Source organism: Chlorocebus sabaeus, chromosome 5 (genome assembly GCF_047675955.1).
Source record: "Chlorocebus sabaeus isolate Y175 chromosome 5, mChlSab1.0.hap1, whole genome shotgun sequence".
Taxonomy (NCBI): domain Eukaryota; kingdom Metazoa; phylum Chordata; class Mammalia; order Primates; family Cercopithecidae; genus Chlorocebus; species Chlorocebus sabaeus.
In genome coordinates, this window is record NC_132908.1 from 66,674,720 (window position 1) to 66,694,862 (window position 20,143).

Consider the following 20,143-nt stretch of genomic DNA (forward strand, 5'->3'; position numbering starts at 1 on the left):
TCATCAAATCTCTTCTCTCAAAACTCAATGAGATTGATCCCAGCCAATCTCATTGCTTTCAACACCATCTATATGTTGAAGATTCCCAAATGTGCATCTCCAGCCATAACTTCTGCCTTAACTCCAGGTTCCACCTATCCAACTGCCTACTTGTCAGCCTCACCTGGCTGTCTTAATAGACGTCTCTTATTTTTTGGAGACAGAGTCTCACCCTTATCACCTAGGCTGGAGTGCAGTGGCACGATCTCAGCTCACTGAAACCTCCACCTCCCAGGTTCAAGCAGTTCTGCCTCAGCCTCCTGAGTAGCTGGGATTACAGAAAACGAGCCACCACACCCAGCTAATTTTTTAAATTTTTAGTAGAGATGGGGTTTCCTGACGTCTGGTGATCCACCCGCCTCAGCCTCCCAAAGTGCTGGGATTACAGGCGTGAACCATTGCACCCGGCCTGTTTTTCTTCATTTCTATACCACTATCTTTCCTGGCTCTCTTTTAAATTCCCTGAGAGGACTGAATAGGTTGTTCTGTTACCATTTAGTAGGAAGCAGCCCTGCTGGGTGAGTTGTCAAGCCACGTCACCAAGGGGCTTCCAGCTGCAGTTTACGATTGAATCCTCTGATCTGTCTCCCACTAGATTCCACTATTGTTAGCTTCACTGTTACCAATGAGTGTGGGTCTGCTTTGTAGAAATGAATTTTATTTATTCGGATCTTTCAGAAATTTACACAAAATTGCAGTGAAGTTGAAGGCAACAGAAAATATTTTCAAACTGAAACACCCAGCCATCAGCTATTGTGGATACTGTCGAGAGCAAAAACCACCAGTGCCAATCAGCATCTGGTAAAGGAGGTTCTCCAGCTCAGTCCAATCCCTTCGTTTTTCTTGGCAAGTAAGAGGCTATCTCCCATTTTTCAGGCAACCTTTCATTATTTCTCAGCTCTTCTTTCAATGCACCACAAGAGGGCAGTGTTTTATCATATTCGCCTTGAATTATATAATACCAACAGTGGGACGAGATGACTTCCAGAAGTAGAAATTGACTATTATGCCAAAACTGTTCACCAAAGTTGATAAAACTCTTAAGTTTACAGTTGTACCCCAAAGTCATGGGACTGGACCCCATCTCGTGGTAAGTCATCAGTTTAGCAATGATAAAGAAGATAACCTTCCGAAAGTTTGTGTAGATCAGAAATAAAGTATTTTTTGTGGAAGGCTATTTTTAAGTATTGGAGGTACTATTTCCTTTCTTGAATTCACATTGCAGATGTACGGTGTGAATTTACTGGTTTATCTCTGCAAACCTTAAAGTAGAAGATTGCAAGGGCCAGGTGCGGTGGCTCACGCCTGTAATCCCAGCACTTTGGGAGGCCGAGGCAGGTGGATCACCTGAGGTCAGGAGTTCGACACCAGCCTGGCCAACATGGTAAAACCCCGTCTCTACCAAAAATACAAAAATTAGCCAGTCATGATGGCAGGCACCTGTCATCCCAGCTACTAGGGAGGCTGAGGCAGGAGAATCGCTGGAACTCGGGAGGCAGAGGTTGCAGTGAGCTGAGATCATGCCACTGCACTCCAGCCTAGGCAACACAGCAAGACTGTTTCAAAAAAAAATTTTTTTTAATTAAAAATAAAGTAGATGACTGCAGTAAAGAAGAGATTTATTAGCTCTTCCTTTCAAGGTATCTGTGTACTGTATACAAACAATGAAAGTTGAAGAACAGTGATACTCATGCTAGGCATATTAGTAACTGCATTGTAATTGAAAGCAAGAAATATCATAAGCAAGCATTAGATTACTAACAAGTTAAGTCCCTTAGGGCAGGTAGATTCAGTCTTTTCTTTCTCAGAGCAATTCCTTTCTGCCATAAACTACAGAGAGGTGATTAATGGAACATTGGAGAATTGAATGATACCTAGCTAGACTTCACCCTAAAACTTTAGCCCTAAAAAGAGGAATTAAATTGTGTAGATGCCTTTAAAGAACATTTTCTAGCATCTTTCTACATCTTCCCTAAGTGGCCTCTTGAGCCCAGTTGGATTTTGGTTATATGCCATGATAGTAATCATAAGAATCAGTTACATTGAATAATAAAATGATCCCAAAATGCATGAATACAGTTGATTCCCTCTCCTATTTATTCCTTGTGGAAAAAGAAAAACCCAAATCTTAAAAACTAAAGCAAGTCAGGGAAGCCTGGAAAGACACTCAGATTTGATAACATGTTAGAAGGAAATCCAGTCTTAGGAATCTCATTTTCTGGCTTTGATCTGGTTGTCAGTTGGGATGGACTTGCCCAAGTGATGGCCCACAGAAAGGCCAAATTTCTTGTTTTTCTCCTCATCCTGTACCTCTTTTTTCATTAAGAATCCTGCCTGGAAGTTTAGGTCAAAGAGGCTGCTTGGAGCAAAATACAGTGGTGTCTCATCCCAAATATTCTCCAGGCGTTTCTTCCATCCTTCTAGGATCTGAATTCGGGCGTCTGCTGGAGTGTGCCCAATGCTATATGTCAGTTGAGGTTCTAAGACTTGGAAGCCACAGAAATGCAGAATGCCACTCTGAGGATACAAAAAGCACAGAGAGGTAAGTCAACCAATTCCGTGCAGTTGTACTATAAACAACAGAAGTTGGTCTGGGCTTCCCAGTAAGACACTCTGATGAGGAGGCCTCAGGCACCTAGAGAATCAGTTCAGAGCTGGCGTCTCTCTCCTACCCTATACCTAGCCGTTACCAATTTTAGCCTTCTCAGGTGTGCTCTCCTTTAAATGCATAAACCCTTGAAACTGTGCCAACCTGGATCCTTTGCCAAGAAAGCCAGAAGTTTTCTTACTTTAGGGAGTCTCAGTTTCTTGGCAGGTGACTCACCAAGACCTGCAGTGGGTGCATTTCTCCACCTCTCCATATAACCAGATGGGTCTTTTTTTTTTTTCCTTTCTTTTTTTTTTTTTTTTTTTGAGGCAGAGTCTCGCTCGGTCGCCCAGGCTGGAGTGCAGTGGCACAATCTCGGCTTGCTGCAACCTCTGCCTCCTGGGTTCAAGCAATTCTCCTCCTGCCTCAGTCTCCTGAGTAGCTGTGACTATAGGCATGTACCATCATGCCCAGCTAATTTTTGTATCTTTAGTAGAGACAGGGTTTCACCATGTTGACCAGGCTGGTCTCGAACTCCTGACCTCAAGTGATCCACCAAAGTGCTGGTCTCCCAAAGTGCTGGGATTACAGGCCCAGATGAGTCTTGATAAATGATTTTCATAAGTGGCCTCTCATTGGCTCTTCTCTCCAACCTCCCTCTTTATAGAAATTAGGACCTGAGGGTCTGGTAACACCAATAAGCCCACCCCAGGCTTCAGTTTTATCCAGTTTTATCCATGTATAAACTGGCTAGACAAATTATTTCTTTTTTCTTTGAAACAGGGTCTCGCCCTGTATCCCAGGCTGGCATGCAGTGGTGCGATCATAGTTCGAGGCTGATCATACTGCAGCCTTGAACTCCTGGGTCTGTCGCCTTAGACTTCCAAGTAGCTGGGACCACAGGTGTATGCTAATTTTTTTTTTTTTTTTTTTTTTTGTAGCGATGAGTTCTCACTATGTTGCCCAGGCTGGTCTCAAAGTCCTGGGCTCAAGCGATCCTTCTGCCTCAGCCTCTCAGTAAATCATTTCTTAAATTGTCTTGGGCTCTAATAGTCTGTGAGACTGTATCAGCAACCTGGAGAAGGACAGGAAGGCTGGAGAGAGATGTCAGTCATCTGGCGAGACCAGGGCCCACGGCTAAACAAATCAAGGGTAGTGATTCACACTAGTCCTTGGCTGGGAGAGAATGCTGTTTGAACATACGCACGCGCAGGTGTGTTTCACACACACAGGCACCCGGGAAGGCAGGCAAGTTCCTAAAGGAAGCTCCCGTCATTCTGGATCATGACCACGCTTTCATCTTCACAACTCAAGATCTATTTTCAGATGCTATCTTGAGGTTCTGAACCCCACAGAAGGCTCAATTAATGAATTCCCCTGAAGGTTCGTTGAAAATGAGGTACCTGGCCGGATGCAGTGGCTCATGCCTGTAATCCCAGTACTTTGGGACGCCGAGGCAGGAGGATCATTTGAGGTCAAGAGTTTGAACCAGCCTGGCTAACATGGCAAGACCCCGTCTCTACTAAAAATACAAAAATTAGCTGAGTGTGGTGGTGGGCGCCTGTAATCCCAGCTACTCAGTAGGCTGAGGCAGGAGAATTGCTTGAACCAAGTGGGTAGAGGTTGCAGTGAGCCGAGATGGTGCCACTGCTGTCCAGCCTAGGTGACAGAGCAAGACTCCGTCTCAAAGAAAAAAAAAGAAAAGAAAAGAAAATGAGGTACCTGAATTGGCCAGAGAATGACATTCATGTCCCCATGGATCCCTTGCAGAGAGTACATGGAGCCGCTGCCACCAGTGGTGATAGAAAGCACTGCCTTCTTACTCTGCAAAAGAAAAAAACAATAACAAACTTCATTCCCCTCCACATCCCCTTGTGACAAGAAGTTAATGAAACAGCTCCAGGGACAAGAACACACAAGTCTGTCCTATTTGCTGTTTATGTTACTTCATACTTTGGCTCCCCTGAGCTACACAGTATGACTCTGCAGGAGTGCCAGCCTAGACGGTCTACAGACCAGCGGCCTAGGGCAAACCAAGGATTCCAAACCCCCACGTGTGGCTCAGGGCGAGGCTGTCACCACATCCAAAATCAGTGCTGGCTGCTGGCTGCCTAGGTGGAGTTACTGGGTGTTCTCATCCATCCTCCCACGGGCTAGGCATGGCGTAGGACAAGCTCTTTCATCTGGAAGGTCTTGAAGGGCTCCCTGTGCAGGATTTGGGCCTCCGAAAAATGAAGACAGGCCTTCTTTTGTTTTTATTATGGAAATTTTTAACACACGTAAATGAGAAAATAGTACTGCATCTATCACTCATCTTCCTCTCTCAGTATTTTGCCATTCTAGTTTTAGCTCGACCCATGACCCCCTTTTTCTCTGGAGCATTTTATTTTATTTTATTTTATTTTTTCATTTTTTTTTTCCTCTGAGACAGAGTCTGGCTCTGTCACCCAGGCTGGGGTGCAGTGGCACCCTCTCGACTAACTGCAAACTGTCTCCTGGGTTCAAGTGATTCTCCAGCCTTAGCCTCCCAAGTAGTTGGGATTACAGGTGCTCACCACCACATCTGGCCAGTTTTTGTTTTTGTTTTTGTTTTTGATACGGAGTCTCGCTCTCTCACTCAGGCTGGAATGCAGTGGTGCGATCTCGGCTCACTGCAACCTCTGCCTTCCGGGTTCAAGCAATTATCTTGCCTCAGCCTCCCAAGTAGCTGGGACTACAGGTGCCCACCACCACGCCTGGCTAATTTTTTTGTATTTTTAGTAGAGACGAGGTTTCACCGGATGGTTTCGATCTCCTGAACTCATGATCTGCCCGCCTTGGCCTCCCAAAGTGCTGGGATTACAGGTGTGAGCCACCACGCCTGGCCTTTTATTTTATTTTTTTAAGACAGAGTCTTGCTTTGTTGCCCAGGCTGGAGTGCAGTGGTGCAATCTTGGCTCACTGTAACCTCCACCTCCTGGGTTTCAAGCAATTCTCCTGCCTCAGCCTCCCAAATAGCTGGGATTATAGGGGCCCGCCACCACACCCAGCTAGTTTTTGTATTTTTAGTAGAGATGGGGTTTTGCCATGTTGGCCAGACTGGTCTGAAACTCCTGACCTCAGGTGATCTGCCTGTCTCGGCCTCCCAAAGTGCTGGAATTACAGGTGTGAGCCGCCATGCTCAGCCTCTGGAGCATTTTAAAACAAATCCCAAATATCATGTCATTCCATCTGTAAAAACTTGATCATGCATCTCTCCCAAAGGACCAGGAGCCTAGGCTTAGGATCTAATTGTGCTCAAAACCCTGCATCAGAGCCGGGCATGGCGGCTCACACCTGTAATCCCAGCACTTTGGGAGGCTGAGGGGGGTGGATCACCTGAGGTCAGGAGTTCAAGACCAACCTAACCAATGTGGAGAAACCCTGTCTCTACTAAAAATACAAAATTAGCCAGGTGTGGTGGCCCACGCCTGTAATCCCAGCTATTCAGGAGGCTGAGGCAAGAGAATCGCTTGAACCCAGGAGGCAGAGGTTACAGTGAGCCGAGAATGCACCATTGCACTCCAGCCTGGGCAACAAGAGGGAAACTCCATCTCAAAAACAAAAAACAACAAACAACAAACAAACAAACAAAACCCGCATCAGGACAGACCACCCAGAAGCCGGCTGTCAGAGCATTCAGAACCGTCTACCTACCTGGAAGGGTCCTTTGTCATACATGGCAGCGAGCTTGTAAGCAAACTCTCCTACGAACACTCGCTCAAACCAGCCTTTCAGAATGGCAGGGACTCCAAACCACTGTAGGGGGAACTGCAGGACAGAAGACATCATCAAGTTCAGACCAGAGGCTCCCCAAGCCCAGAAGGCGACTTGGGGTGCTGAGCTGCTCCCCATTATGGCTCTGTGGGGGAGCCCCTCTTCACACCTTTCCCATTCCTCCTGGGGAGTTAGCACTTTAAGGAAAGAGATCATTATTGTCCTTGGTCAGCCAATTTGACAGTCTTCTTTTTCCCTGAAAATGCAAATATTGAGTGGGTCCAAGAAAGCTACATACACAGAAGACTTATTGATATGAAACTTGTTTGTATGAAATCACATTTGTCAGCAAAGTCTAAATAGCAAGGATTGCAAACAAGGTTTGCTTCAGGGTGTCGCCTCAATCAGTATTTTCCCAAGAGTTTGCTTTAGTAGGTGTGGTATCAACAATATGACTGTTGGCCAGGCGCAGTGGCGCACGCCTGTAATCCCAGCCCTTTGGGAGGCTGAGGCAGGTGGATCTCTTGAGGGCAGGAGTTTGAGATCAGCCTGGCCAACATGGTGAAACCCCATCTCTACTAAAAATACCAAAGTCAACCAGGTGTGGTGGTGGATGCCTGTAGTCCCAGCTACTGAGGCTGTTGAGGCAGGAGAATCACTTGAACCTGGGAGGTGGAGGTTACAGTGAGCTGAGATTGTGCCACTGCACTCCAGCCTGGGTGACAGAGTGAGACCCCATCGTGGAAAAAAATGAAGATAGGCCTTCCTGCTTTTATGACTGTCCCTTGTTATCATGGATGAAAAATCGTATCACTTAGAATAAACACAATCACTCAAAAATGCAAACTAATAATCAGTGTGATGGCCGAGTGCAGTTGCTCATGCCTATAATCCCAGTATTTTGGGAGGCCAAGGTGGGAGGACCACTTGAGCCCAGGAGTTTGAGACCAGCCTGGGCAACAAAGTGAGACTGTCTCTACAAAAAAATTTAAAAATTAGCCTGTTGTGGTGGTGCACATCTCTAGTCCTAGCTATGTGAGAGGCTGAGGCAGGACGATTGCTTGAGCCCAGGAGTTGGAGGCTACAGGGAGCTGTGATCACCACTGTATCCCAGCCTGGGTGACAGAGCAAGACTCCATCTCTAAATCATCATCATCATCATCATCAATGTGGCTAGGCGCGGTTGCTCACGCCTTTAATTCAAGCACTTTTGGAGGCCAAGGTGGGTGGATCACTTGAGGTCAGGAGTTTGAGACCAGCCTGGCCAACGTAGTGAAACCCTGTCTCTACTAAAAATACAAAAATTAGTCGAGCATGGTGGCACATGCCTATAGTCCCAGCTACTTGGGAGACTGAGGCAGGAGAATGGCTTGAACCCGGGAGGCGGAGGTTGCAGTGAGCCGAGATCGCGCCATTGCACTCTAGCCTGGGCAACAGAGCAAGACTCCATCTCAAAAACAAATAAATAAACAAATAAATAAATAAATGAATAAAATGTTAAAAAATAAAAATAATAAATAATAATTAGTGTAACTAAGGTTCATCAGGGACTTCTCATGAGAAAGTCTTGTCTGACCTCTTATCCTAATAAAAGCAGAGTACGGACTATACCAGGAGGTTTTCTTATCCTTGATTCATGATTTAAAGATAATCCCAGCCCTTTGGGAGGCTGAGGCAGGCAGATCACTTGAGCCCAAGAGTTTGAGACCAGCCTGGACAACATGGTGAGACCCTATCCATACAAAAAAAATTAAAAAATTAGCATGGCATGGTGGCGTGCACCGATAGTCCCAGCTATTCAGGAGACTGAGGTGGGAGGATCACTTGAGCCCAGGAGGTTGAGGCAGCAGTGAGCGGAGATCATGCCACTGCACTCCATCCTGGGTGACCGTGAGACCTTGTCTCCAATTTAATTTTTTTTTAAAGGCATCCTTTGGGGTACTGGCTAGTGGCATGTGGCTTTGATTCCTAGCAACAGGCCTGTGGGTAAAATAAAGGACTTCAAGGATTGGATGTTTTGTAGCTGATTGAATAACTAAAAAAAAAAAAGAAAAAAGAAAAAAAAAAAAAAGCCACAGCCTATACCACCCTGTTCGTGGTTTCCAGGATCATATACATTCTATGTTCAATATCAAAAGACTGGCTGGAACTGGTAAAAGCAAAGTCATTGAGTACAGTCACATTTATAGGAAAGATCACTGACGAGATTCACGCACAATCCCAGTATTGTGTGCTAAATGGTAAGGCCGCTTCCCGAAGAAGAAAGGCTGTGGTTTGCTGCAGGAACACATTCAGCAGGGTTTCAAAGCCCCCTTCAGCTGGCAGGCTACAATGGCAGAGAAGTCAATGTGTCATGGATTATTCTACAAAGTATTTGGGATTTTTATGGAGAAAGGAGGAGAACTGCAAATTTTGAGAGAGTCCAACAGGAATCGCTAACTGAAGGAATCGCTAACTGAAGGGGAGACTAAGTACATGGAAGAAAGCAAGCTCAAGGGTTGTACATCATCTCTGCAGTTGCATTTCTTTCTCTCTCTTTTTTTTTTCTTTTTTTTTTTTTGAGACGGAGTCTCGCTCTGTCGCCATGTCACCAGGATGGGGTACAGTGGCACAATCTTGGCTCACTTCAACCTCCACCTGCCAGGTTCAAGCAATTCTCCTGCCTCAGCCTCCAGAGTAACTGGGACTACAGGCACGTGCCACCATGTCCAGCTAATTTTTGTAGTTTTAGTAGAGACCAGGTTTTACCATGTTGGCCAGGATGGTCTCGAACTCCTGACCTCAAGTGATCCGCCTGCCTCGGCCTCCTAAAGTGCTGGGATTATAGGCGTGAGCCACCGCACCTGGCCTTGCAGTTGCATTAACATATGCAACAGTAATACAGCCAGATTCCCAATATCTGTGAAATCCATGTAATACTGCACCTTTAAAGTAATCACCCTTATTTGCAGAGAATGCAGTAAAGTAGGTGACTGTTTAAGATCCCATAGCTAATTAGGTGACATGTCTAGGACAATAAGCACGCAAATGCCCCTGACACCACTTCCAATGTCCCCCCATACCTGGAATATCACAAGGTCTGCAGCTTCCAGCTTCTTTTGTTCAGCCACAATATCTGGGCTCAGACGGCCCTCTTTATAAGCCAGAATAGATTCGGCAGCATACTGAAAGTTCGCAGAGTCCTTCAGTTTACCTGCAGAGAAGAAAAAGAGAGGCTGGGGCCAGAGGAGCCAAAGCTGGGCCAGAGGACCCACAGGCAAGGAGATCCGCAAAGAACTAATTAAAAAGGGGAGGAGGAACTCCTACCTGTGATGTCCTTTCTGGAAATGATGGGATTGAAGTTCATGGCATAGAGGTCCGACTCCGCCACCTCCCACCCTTTCTTCTTCAAAGCTGCTACAGCAGCCTCCTTCATGGCATAGTTGAAGGATGTCCTCTCTGAGTGAGCCAGTACGATCAGTGCTCTTCTGCCTACAGAGACACACACAAAGCACCCGGGGAAACCCCATTACCAACCAGCAAGCCTTCAGCTACAGGGGAGTTGCAGTCTGTAAAGGAGGGGGCGGCTTTGTTCGACATTAGGTTATTGCATTCCATCCCCTGCAGCCAGAAATGTATTTTCCCCTTAAAAGTACTGAAGATTAAAGGAAGGATTTAAATCAGTGGCTGATTTAATAAATAGTGTTGACAGCCGGGCTCTGTGACTCACGCCTGTAATCCCAGCACTTTGGGAGGCCGAGGCGGGCGGATCACCTGAGGTTAGGAGTTCCGCCAACATGGTGAAATCCTGTCTCTACTAAAAACACAAAAATTAGCTGGGTGTGGTGGCGGGCACCTGTAATCCCAGCTACTCGGGAGGCTGAGGGAGGAGAATTGCTTGAACCTGGGAGGCAGAGGTTGCAGTGAGCCAAGATTGCACCAGTGCACTACAGTCTGGGCGACAAAGCAAGACTCCGTCTCAAAAAAAAAAAAAAAACCAAAAAAAAAACAGTGTTGGCATATCTAATGAGTTATCTGCATGAAAATAAGATGATTCCCCTAGAAAATTATTACAAGTTGACCATCCCAAATGGGAAAATCCAACATTTTTGAGTGCTGACATGACAAAGGAAATGCTCATTGGAGGATTTTGAATTTGGGATCCTCAACCAGTAAATATAACACAAATACTCCAAAATCCAAAAAAATCCGAAATTCAAAACATTTCTGGTCCCACGTATTTCAGATAAGAGATACTCAACCTGCACAAGTGTTAAAACTCAGTTAAGTGGTTCCCCTTGTCTGAGGGTAGTGGCTCACAGGACACAAAAGGGACGTTGGGGTGCTGAATACATAATTTTTCAGTTTGTGAAAATCCACTTAGAGGCCAGGCGCGGTGGCTCACGCCTGTAATCCCAGCACTTTGGGAGGCCGAGGCGGGCGGATCACAAGGTCAGGAGATCGAGACCACGGTGAAACCCCGTCTCTACTAAAAATACAAAAAATTAGCTGGGCGCCGTGGCGGGCGCCTGTAGTCCCAGCTACTCAGGAGGCTGAGGCAGGAGAATGGCGTGAACCCGGGAGGCGGAGCTTGCAGTGAGCCGAGATCGCGCCACTACACTCCAGCCTGGGCGACAGCGCGAGACTCCGTCTCAAAAAAAAAAAAAACAAAAAAACAGAAAATCCACTTAGAACTTGTGAGGGCTGGGTGCGGTGACTCATGCCTGTAGTCCCAGAGCTTTGGGAGGCCAAGGTAGGAGGACTGCTTGAGTCCAGGAGTTCGTGACCAGCCTGGGCAACATGGTGAAACCCTGTCTCTACAAAAAAAATGCATAATACAAAAAACTAAGGCCAGGCATGGTGGCTCACGCCTATAATCCCAGCACTTTGGGATTCAGGTCAGGAGTTCAAGACCAACCTGGCCAAAATGGTGAAATCTCATCTCTACTAAAAAATACAAAAAGTAGCCAGGCATGGTGGCGCCACCTGTAATCCCAACTACTCGGGAGACTAAGGCAGAGAATTGCTTGAACCCGGGAGGGAGAGGTTGCAGTGAGCCAAGATCACACCACTACACTCCAGCCTGGGCAACAGAGTGAGACGACATCTCAAAAAAAAATAATAAAATAAAAAACTAGCTGGGCATGGTGACTCACATCTGTAATCCTAGCTATTTGGGAGGCTGAGGTGGGAGGATTGCTTAAGCCTGGGAGTTCGAGGCTGCAGTGAACTATGACTGAACCACTGAATGCCAGAGCGAGACCCTGTCTCTAAAAAATGAACTGGTGCATTTTTTAATGTGTCTATTGTAGTCACCAAAAAGATTTTTGGCTTTAATTACCCCACTATCACATACAACCATAATTTCTAGTAGATTAAAGATCCAAAATTTTTAAATGAAACTATTTAAATACTAAAGGAAGAATGGTAGAATTTGTATAACCTCAGGGTAGAGAATCCTTTATTTAAAAAAAAAAAATTCTGGGTGTGGCGCAGTGGCTCACGCTTGTAATCCCAACACTTTGGGAGGCCGAGGTGGGTGGATCACCTGAGGTCAGGAGTTCGACACCAGCCTGGCCAACATGGTGAAACCCCATATCTACTAAAACTACAAAAATTAGCCGGGCATGGTGGTGCACACCTGTAATCCCAGCTACTTGGGAGGCTGAGGCAGGAGAATCACTTGAACCAGGGAGGTGGAGGTTGCAGTGAGCCAAGATTACACCATTGCACTCCAGCCTGGGCAACAAGAGTGAGACTTTGTCTCAAAAAAAAAAAAAAAAAAGTTTAGCAAAAAGCGCCATAAACAAAGTCAAAAGATACCCACTGGGAGAAGAAATTCTCACTTCTCATCACAGAGTTAAACTCCCAATGAGTGCCCACAAATGATTAGAAAAGACAGTGCAATGGAAAAGTGGGTCAAGGATCCGAACACACTGTTCACAGAACAGGAAAGGCAAATGGCAACAAACAAATGGAAAGATGCTCTGCGTGGCCTGTCAGGAAAATCAAAATGAAAACAAGACATTTACCCATGAGTTGACATGGGTACCATGTTTACATTTACCATGAGTTTACATTTACCCATAAAATGTTACAAATAATACCCAGGGTTAAGATTGTACCAACAGAAAAACTGGCGTGTTACTGGTGGGAATATGAATTGCCTCAACCTTTAGGGAGAGCAATCAGGCAGAATCTCTTAAAACTTCAAAGACACATAAATCTTTTATCTCGCTCTCCAATTTGGAGGAATCTGTTTTACAGAGTAAAAGCATCAGGCTATAAGAGCCAAGGATGTGTATTACATCATGCTTTTCATTGGCAAAAATTAGCTATAACCTGATTGTCTATGGGGAACATTTTAATAAATTATGGGCACATCCACACTACAGGATATTTTGCTGTTAACAAGAATGAGTTGGCCAGGCACGGTTGCTTGAGCCTGTAATCCCAGCACTTTGGGAGGCTGAGGTGGGTGGGTCATAAGGTCAAGAGATCCAGACCATCCTGGCCAACATGGTGAAACCCTGTCTCTACAAAAATACAAAAATTAGCTGGACGTGGTAGCGGGCACCTGTAATCCCAGCTATTTGGAAGGCTGAGGCAGGAGAATCGCTTGAATTTGGGAAGCAGAGGTTGCAGTGAGCCGAGATCGTGCCACTGCACTCCAGCCTGGGCAACAGAGTAAGACCCTGTCTCGGAAAAATAAATAAATAAAAGTAAAAAAATATTTTAAAAAGAATGAGTTAAACTGGCTGGGCGTGGTGGCACATACCTGTAATCCCAGCTACTTGGAAGGCCAAGGCGGGCAGATCCCTTGAGGCCGGGAGTTGGAGACTAGACTGGGCAGCATAGTGACACCTTGTCACTAAAAAAATTTTTTTAGAGACTGTTAACCAGGTACGGTTGCTTAGGAGGCCAAGGTGGGAAGATTGCTTGAGCCCAGGAGTTCAAGACCAGCCTGGGTAACATGACAAAAGCGAAACCCCTTCTCTACAAAAAGTACAAAAATTAGCCAGGCATGGCAGCGCATGCCTGTAGTACCAACTACTCAGGAGGCTGAGAGATAGGAGGATCACTTGAACCCAGGAGGTCGAGGCTGCAGTGATCTGTGATCGCCGCACTGCACTCCAGCCTGGGCGACAGAGGGAGACCCTGTCTCAAATAAACAAATTTTAAAAATTAAAAAAATTAAAATGAATTTACTATATGTAGTGACTCAAAAAGATATCCATGATATATTATTAACTGATAAAAAGGCAAGTGAATATGAATCCATTTTTATTTAAAACGAAAGAAGTGAGAGGAAGGGAGAGAGAGAGGGAAGGGAAGGAAGAAAAAGAAAATACAAAAAAAAAGAAAAAGAAAAAAAGAAATGACATATATTTGTATGTAGATTTGCAGCACATTGGTATGAGGGGGAGAAATGTGGAACAATCACATTAAACTTTTTTCTTTTTTTTTTGAGACACAGTCTCACTCTGTTGCCCAGGCTGGAGTGCAGTGGCATGATCTCAGCTCACTGCAACCTCCGCCTCTTGGGTTCAAGCGATTCTCCTGCCTCAGCATCCCCAGTAGCTGGGATTACAGGTATGAGCCACTGTGCCCAGCAGATCACATTAAACTTAACAGCTCAGCTTCCTTTATAAGTAAGAAATGGCAAAGGGTACAGGTAGAAGGGAAATGGGCCTCTTTTATATTAACAAGGTTGTCAGTGGCAGCATGCTTCAATTTGCAAGAACAGTATTTAGTGGATCCTTATGATATGCTAGGCACTGCCCTCAGTGCTTTGCATTCCTTTTTTTCTTTTTCTGAGACAGGGTCTCGATCTGTTGCCCAGGCTGGAATGCAGTGGCATGATCTCAGGTCATTGCAGCCTTGACCTCTCAGGCTCAAGTGATCCTCCCACCTCAGCCTCCTGAGTAGCTGGGACTACAGGTGTGTGCCACCACACCTAATTTTTGTTTTGTAGAGACAGGGTTTTGCCACGTTGCCCAGGCTGGTCTCAAACTCCTGGACTCGAGCAATTTTGCCTGCCTCAGCCTCCCACAATGTTGGGATTTTAGGTGTGAGCCACCACGCCTGGCCTGCACTTTCTTCCTTTGTCAGGGCAACCTGCTATGTTTTAAATAAGTCGCCTCCAAAATTCAGGTGCTGCCAATGTGAAAGTATTAACAGATGGGACCTGTGAGAGGTGATTAGGCGAAGGGGTCTCCTTCCTCGTGGGCGGGATTAAGGCCCTCGCAAAAGAGACTTTGCCCAGCACGGGCTCACCTGCCCGTCCACCTTCTACTTCCCACCATCCGTGTAAGGACGCAGCATTCCTCCAAATGCAGCTCTCACCAGACAACCAAACCTGCCAGCACCTTGATCTCGGACTTCCCAGCTTCCAGAACGGTGAGAAATCAATTTCTCTTTTTTATTAACTACCTAATCCCAAGTATTATGTAGGGAGGCACAAAATAGACTGAGACACACCCTATGAGGTCAATACCATGAGTAGCCCCATATTATAGATGAGAAAACTGAGGCACAGGAGAGAAGCAAGTTACCCAAGTGTGTAGTCATTAAGTGGTGAAACTGGAATAATTTAAAAATGTAGAGAGTGGCTGGGCGTAGTGGCTCACACCTGCAATCCCAGCACTTTGGGAGGTTGAGGCAGGCAGCTTGCTTGAGCCTGGGAGTTTGAGACCAGCCTGGCCAACATGGAGAAACCTCGTTTCTACCAAAAAAAAAAAAAAAAAAAAAACAACTGGGCATGGTGGTGTGCACCTGTAGTTCCAGCTGCTCAGGAGGCTGAAGTGGGAAGATCGCTTGAGCCAGGGAGGTGGAGGTTGCAGTGGGCCAAGATCACACCACTGTACTCCAGCCTGGGCGACAGTGAGACTTACAAACAACAGTGAGAAATACAAACAACAGCGTGCAAGGGCATAGAGCGAAGTGCCAGGGAAAGGACGCTTACTTCCACAGTTGCTCCTGATAGCATGCACTGCTACTTCACACCCTACCATGAACAGTGGGTGCAGCTGGGAGAAGAAAATGCCTGCAACTTTTTGTGGGGGCGGAGGGGGGATGGAGTCTTGCTCTGTGGCCTAGGCTGGAGTGCAGTGGCACCATCACGGTTCACATCAACTTCTGACTCCCGGGTTCAAGCAATTCTCCTTCCTCAGCCTCCTAACTAGCTGGGACTACAGGCGTGTGCCACCATGCCCAGCTAATTTTTTGTATTTTTTTTTAGTAGAAACAGGGTTTCACCATGTTAGCCAGGATAGTCTCGATCTCCTAATCTCATGATCCACCTGCCTTGGCCTCCCAAAGTGCTGGGATTACAGGCGTGAGCCACTGCGCCCAGCTGGCATCTGCAACGTTTTTGCACCATGAATGAATAACTAGAAATGACTAAAATAACTAGAAAGGCGCATTTAAGCCTTAAGCTCTCTTCCTGCTTTTATTATTGACCACACCTAGCAAGGGAGGTGCCTCTTGGGCTAAATTCAGCCAAGTGTAACTTTCAGGGCCCAGTATGCCAAACCAGGGGATTTCCAAACTTGGTCCTGAGGTTTTGGACTCTTGAAACTAAGATTCAGTGCAGTAGGTGTTTGATGATGATTTACATGCGCTGGAAATGACTGACTTGCTTTGGATAGCCTGGGAAAAGGGAAAGGCAGCTCTGAGGCTACCTCAACAAATTCCTACCTCTTAACCCATGGATTTAACACGATTGGGAGGCAGGTGAGCATATCAGGCTCTAACAGGCATTTTCTTTGTAATTTACCTCGCTGTTAGTCTTATCAGTGTTTACTGAACACCGCTCTGAGTTTTTATTTTATTGACTTCTCATCAACGTGAACAAGCATTTTCTAAGTAGTAAGACAGTCAAGGTACTTCTCGGAAAATGAACACGTCAGGATATCCATCTCGATCTTTCAAGGAGCTCAGACTCTAATAGCTATAAGCATGCCTGTGACTTTACAATTTTTCATGTAAGGCAACACACAAACAGGAATAATATATTTGTAACAAATATAACCACCAAAGTGCAGTACCTGGAATACGCAGATCCCCAAAACAACTCAAAAGAAAAATGGTCAAAAGAAGGTTGTGGGTGGGGCGCGGTGGTTCACACCTATAATCTCAGCACTTTGGGAGGCCAAGGCGGGCAGATCACCTCATGTCAGGAGTTCAGGACCAGCCTGGTCAACATAGTGAAACCCTGTCTCTACTAAAAATGCAAAAAAAAATTAGCCAGGCATGGTGGCGGGCGCCTGTAATCCCAGCTACTCAGGAGGCTGAGGCAGGAGAATCGCTTGAACCCAAGAGGCGAAGGTTGCAATGAGCTGAGATTTCACCACTGCACTCCAGCCTGGGCAGCAGAGCAAGCCTCTGTCTCAAACAAACAGACAGATGGTTCTGAATAGGCAATTAACAGAAAAGAAGTTTTCTGGGCCTGGAGGGTTCATTTTCCCTTCCTGCCACTTAACTAGCTGAGCAACATGACCTGGGAGGAGTTACACTACTAGAGTTTACCCTGAGAGAGGCCACAAGATGCACACACAGATAACCTCTTCAGGGTAGAGTGGCATTAGTGTGTTAGGAGAGGTAAGGGACAAAGTTCAACAGAGGGCTGGGCGCAGTGGCTCATGCCTGTAACCGCAGCACTTTGGGAGGCCGAGGCGGGTGGATCACTTGAGGTCAGGAGCTAGAGACCAGCCTGGCCAACATGGTGAAACCCCCGTCTCTACTAAATATACAAAAATTAGCTGGGCGTGGTGGCGTGCACCTGTAATCCTAGCTACTGGGGAGGCTGCAGCACAAGAATCGCTTGAACCTGGGAAGTGCACACCACTGCACTACAGTCTGGACAACAGAGTGAGACTCTCTCAAAAAAAAGTTCCACAGAGGAAAACTTTCAGGACTTCGGGGCTGGCCCATTAGGAAAGGCCCTCAGAAGAGCTTGCCATTTGAGCTGAATCTTGGTCTTGAACTCCTGGCCTCAAGCAGTCCTCCTGCCTCAGCCTCCCAAAAGTGCTGGGGTTACAGGTATGAGCCACCACACCCAGCCAAAAACAATATTTTTTAGCCAGGTTTCCAGTTCTGCTTTGACCAAAAAAATTAGCTGAGTGTGGTGGCACACACCTGTAGTCCCAGCTACTCAGGGGGCAAAGATGGGACAATCACTTGAGCCCAGGAGGTCAAGGCTGAAGTGAGCCCTGATCATGCCACTGCACTCCAGCCTGGGCAGCAGAGCAAGACCCTGTCTCAAAAAGAAAAAAAGAAGTATGTTAAAGGTAAGACTTTGTATCAGTTTCATACATTCTCCTTCTGCCTTCTCTTTTCACTTGAGTGCTCCAGGGAACATGAGTGCGAATCAGACACATCTATTAGTTGCAAACAAAAAACCTGGATGCTTTAGTGAACCTCAAGATTTGGTTAGCTGGGTACAGCTAAAACTAATTATACAAGATCCAAGTCTTCCCTTTTTCCCTCATTACCAGCTCTCTTTTTTGTGTTTAAGCTATGCATAAATACAGAACATTCTGTAAGACTGGAAAGTCAGGAAACAGTTCCTGCCCTAGTATTGGAGGAGAGGGTGCCTGTGCCTCGGGGAGCTTAAGAAAGAAAGACAAAGGAAATAGCAACCACCGTGTATGCGGCAAGCCTCTCAGCTGTAAGAATCTATTCCCTGCTGTCTCTGCCAGCAACTCATTCTGGGCTACCAATCCACTGCTTAGTCCCTTTCTCAGAGATTCTGATAATTTCAGTTGGTCAATTGCAAGGGCAATCTCTTCCTCCACTCACTTTGACCAAGATGGGCTTCTGTGTGTGCAGGTGCATTTTTAGAGGCAGGACCAGGTTCACAGGGAAAGAAATTACGAAACGCAGGATTGTGCCCCAGATGAGGCAACAGCTTTCTAAATCTTAGCGCTGTCCAGTCTCAGAGTGAGATTATTTGGGAAACAGCTCTCAGTCCCTGCAGTTGTCTCAGCTGGTTATTTATGCCTTGGGTGGAGCTGGGGTGACCTCTAAGTTCCCCTAGGGTTGATGGCCGAGTGGGGAGGCTCTATCACTGAAATGGACCCAATACTAGAAACGGATCCAGTACGACCTGATCAGGTTTGCCTAATCCAAGGGCCTCAATGGAAAATACCTCCCAAGGCCAGGCACGGCTGCTCACGTCAGTAATCCCAGCACTTGGGGAGGACGAGGTGGGCGGATCACCTGAGGTCGGGAGTTTGAGACCACGCTGGCCAACATGGCGAAACCCCGTCTCTACTAAAAATATTAAAACTAGCTGTACATGGTGGTGCACTCCTGTAATCCCAGCTACTCGGGAGGCTGAGATGGGAGAATCGCTTGAACCCGGGAGGCGGAAGTTGCGGTGAGCTGAGATACCACCATTGCACTCCAGCCTGGGCGACAAGAGCAAAACTCAGTCTCAAACAAAACAAAACAATACAAAACAAAACAACAAAACCTGAGCCTGGCAGTCTGGATCCGGTTCTGGTCTCTGTCAAACTTAAAGGTATCAGTTTCCTCCACTCCTGTCCACCAATCACCAGATATTCTCATTTTCTTCAGAAGCTCGGAATCCACATTTTTAAGTGAAATCACCCATTTTAATGTTTGCAACTTAATTCAAATTGGTTTAAATACTATAGCACGAAAGAGGTATGGGCTGTGACCGTAAGCCTGATTTGGCCTCCAGCGGCCAGTTTCTGACCCCAGTTTTGGAGGGAATTTCTGCTTCCAAGGTCAAGTTTCTCCTAAATGCCCACTGGAGTTCGTGGGGGTGGAGTGAGGAAGGATCCACGACTCTGGATACAAACAGAAGCTCTCCCTCTCCCGGAGTCCGATCAAGGCTCATCCCAGGACCCTAATCTCTTCCCTGTGTGGGTTTTGACTCAAGGAACAAAACTCAGGGCCAAACCCATACAACCTCCTCCACAGGCACCAGGACTCCGGAGACCAAGCGCCTGGCCCTTTCCAGCACTCACCGACCATGGCGCTGGTGCAGTCCAGGGCGCTGATTGGCTGGAATCGTGCTTGCCGGGGCGACCCTGGCCGGGACTAGGCTCTCACTGGGCTGGGCGACTCCAGCGGCAACCTTGCAGGAGTCGTGTGTGTGGTGCGCGGGGCAGTCTCTCTCATATATCCTGCGCGGCTCATTTGAGTTGGACGTCAACAAGGGCGGGACCCAACGCCTGGATCCTGGGGTGCTGGGCTAGAGGATGCCAAGGCTGCAGCTCCAGGAAGGGAGGGAGCCTGGGGGGTGAAGGAGTGGCCCCTCCACTCCCACCCGCCCCGCCCGAGCAACTGGTGGAAGTCAAGAAAAGTCAAAAATCTGGCTGGAGGGGCTAAGGCAAGCCCATCTGTGCACTGTGCCCTGAGGTGCAAGGGGATGCAGGGTGGAAGTTGTTCCCAAGAGAGTCCAGGGATCGAGTGGGCCTGCCCTTTGAGACTTGGCACGAAGTGGAGCAGAAAAAAAGCCGGATGCAGATTACTGTGGTGCCCCAGCCTCAGATTCTGCTGAGTCACTGTGACTGTGGATTTGGAAGGCTGAGAGCACTGGGGAGACATGCTCCGTGGAGATGAATTTGTTTCTTCCTTTGCAAGATTCAGATTCTGCACTTGGGGGCCCATACAACACACTTCCCTGGGTGCATGCCGCTGCACCACCCCTGCTCTTCAAGGCAGGTAATGGGGGAACTAATTGGTTTTGTTTCCCATGAGCTAAAGCAAGGCTGGCGTGGAGATAGCAGTTATAGGGAAGCATATTAAAGAATAGCCAAAACGGGACCA

At 46.8% G+C, this 20,143-nt stretch overlaps 1 protein-coding gene across 1 annotated transcript; it reads right to left on the reverse strand.

Moving 5' to 3' along the window:
• Nucleotides 1–680: 680 nt before the first annotated feature.
• Nucleotides 681–19,811, reverse strand: NQO1 (NAD(P)H quinone dehydrogenase 1). The gene is made up of 6 exons (XM_007993794.3): nucleotides 19,339–19,811; nucleotides 9,668–9,832; nucleotides 9,424–9,554; nucleotides 6,302–6,415; nucleotides 4,349–4,450; nucleotides 681–2,556 (listed from the first exon to the last, which is right to left on the reverse strand). The coding sequence occupies exons 1-6, from the start codon at nucleotides 19,343–19,345 to the stop codon at nucleotides 2,251–2,253; spliced, it is 825 nt and encodes a 274-aa protein (XP_007991985.3). The 5' UTR covers nucleotides 19,346–19,811; the 3' UTR covers nucleotides 681–2,250.
• Between the last annotated feature and the right edge of the window lie 332 nt (nucleotides 19,812–20,143).

Coding starts and splice junctions, on each gene's coding strand:
- NQO1 (XM_007993794.3), bottom strand. Junction 9,555..9,667: donor TTCCAGAAAGGACATCACAG/GTAGGAGTTCCT, acceptor TCTTCTCTGCAG/GTAAACTGAAGGACTCTGCG. Junction 2,557..4,348: donor TCATTCTCTGGCCAATTCAG/GTACCTCATTTT, acceptor TTGTATCCTCAG/AGTGGCATTCTGCATTTCTG.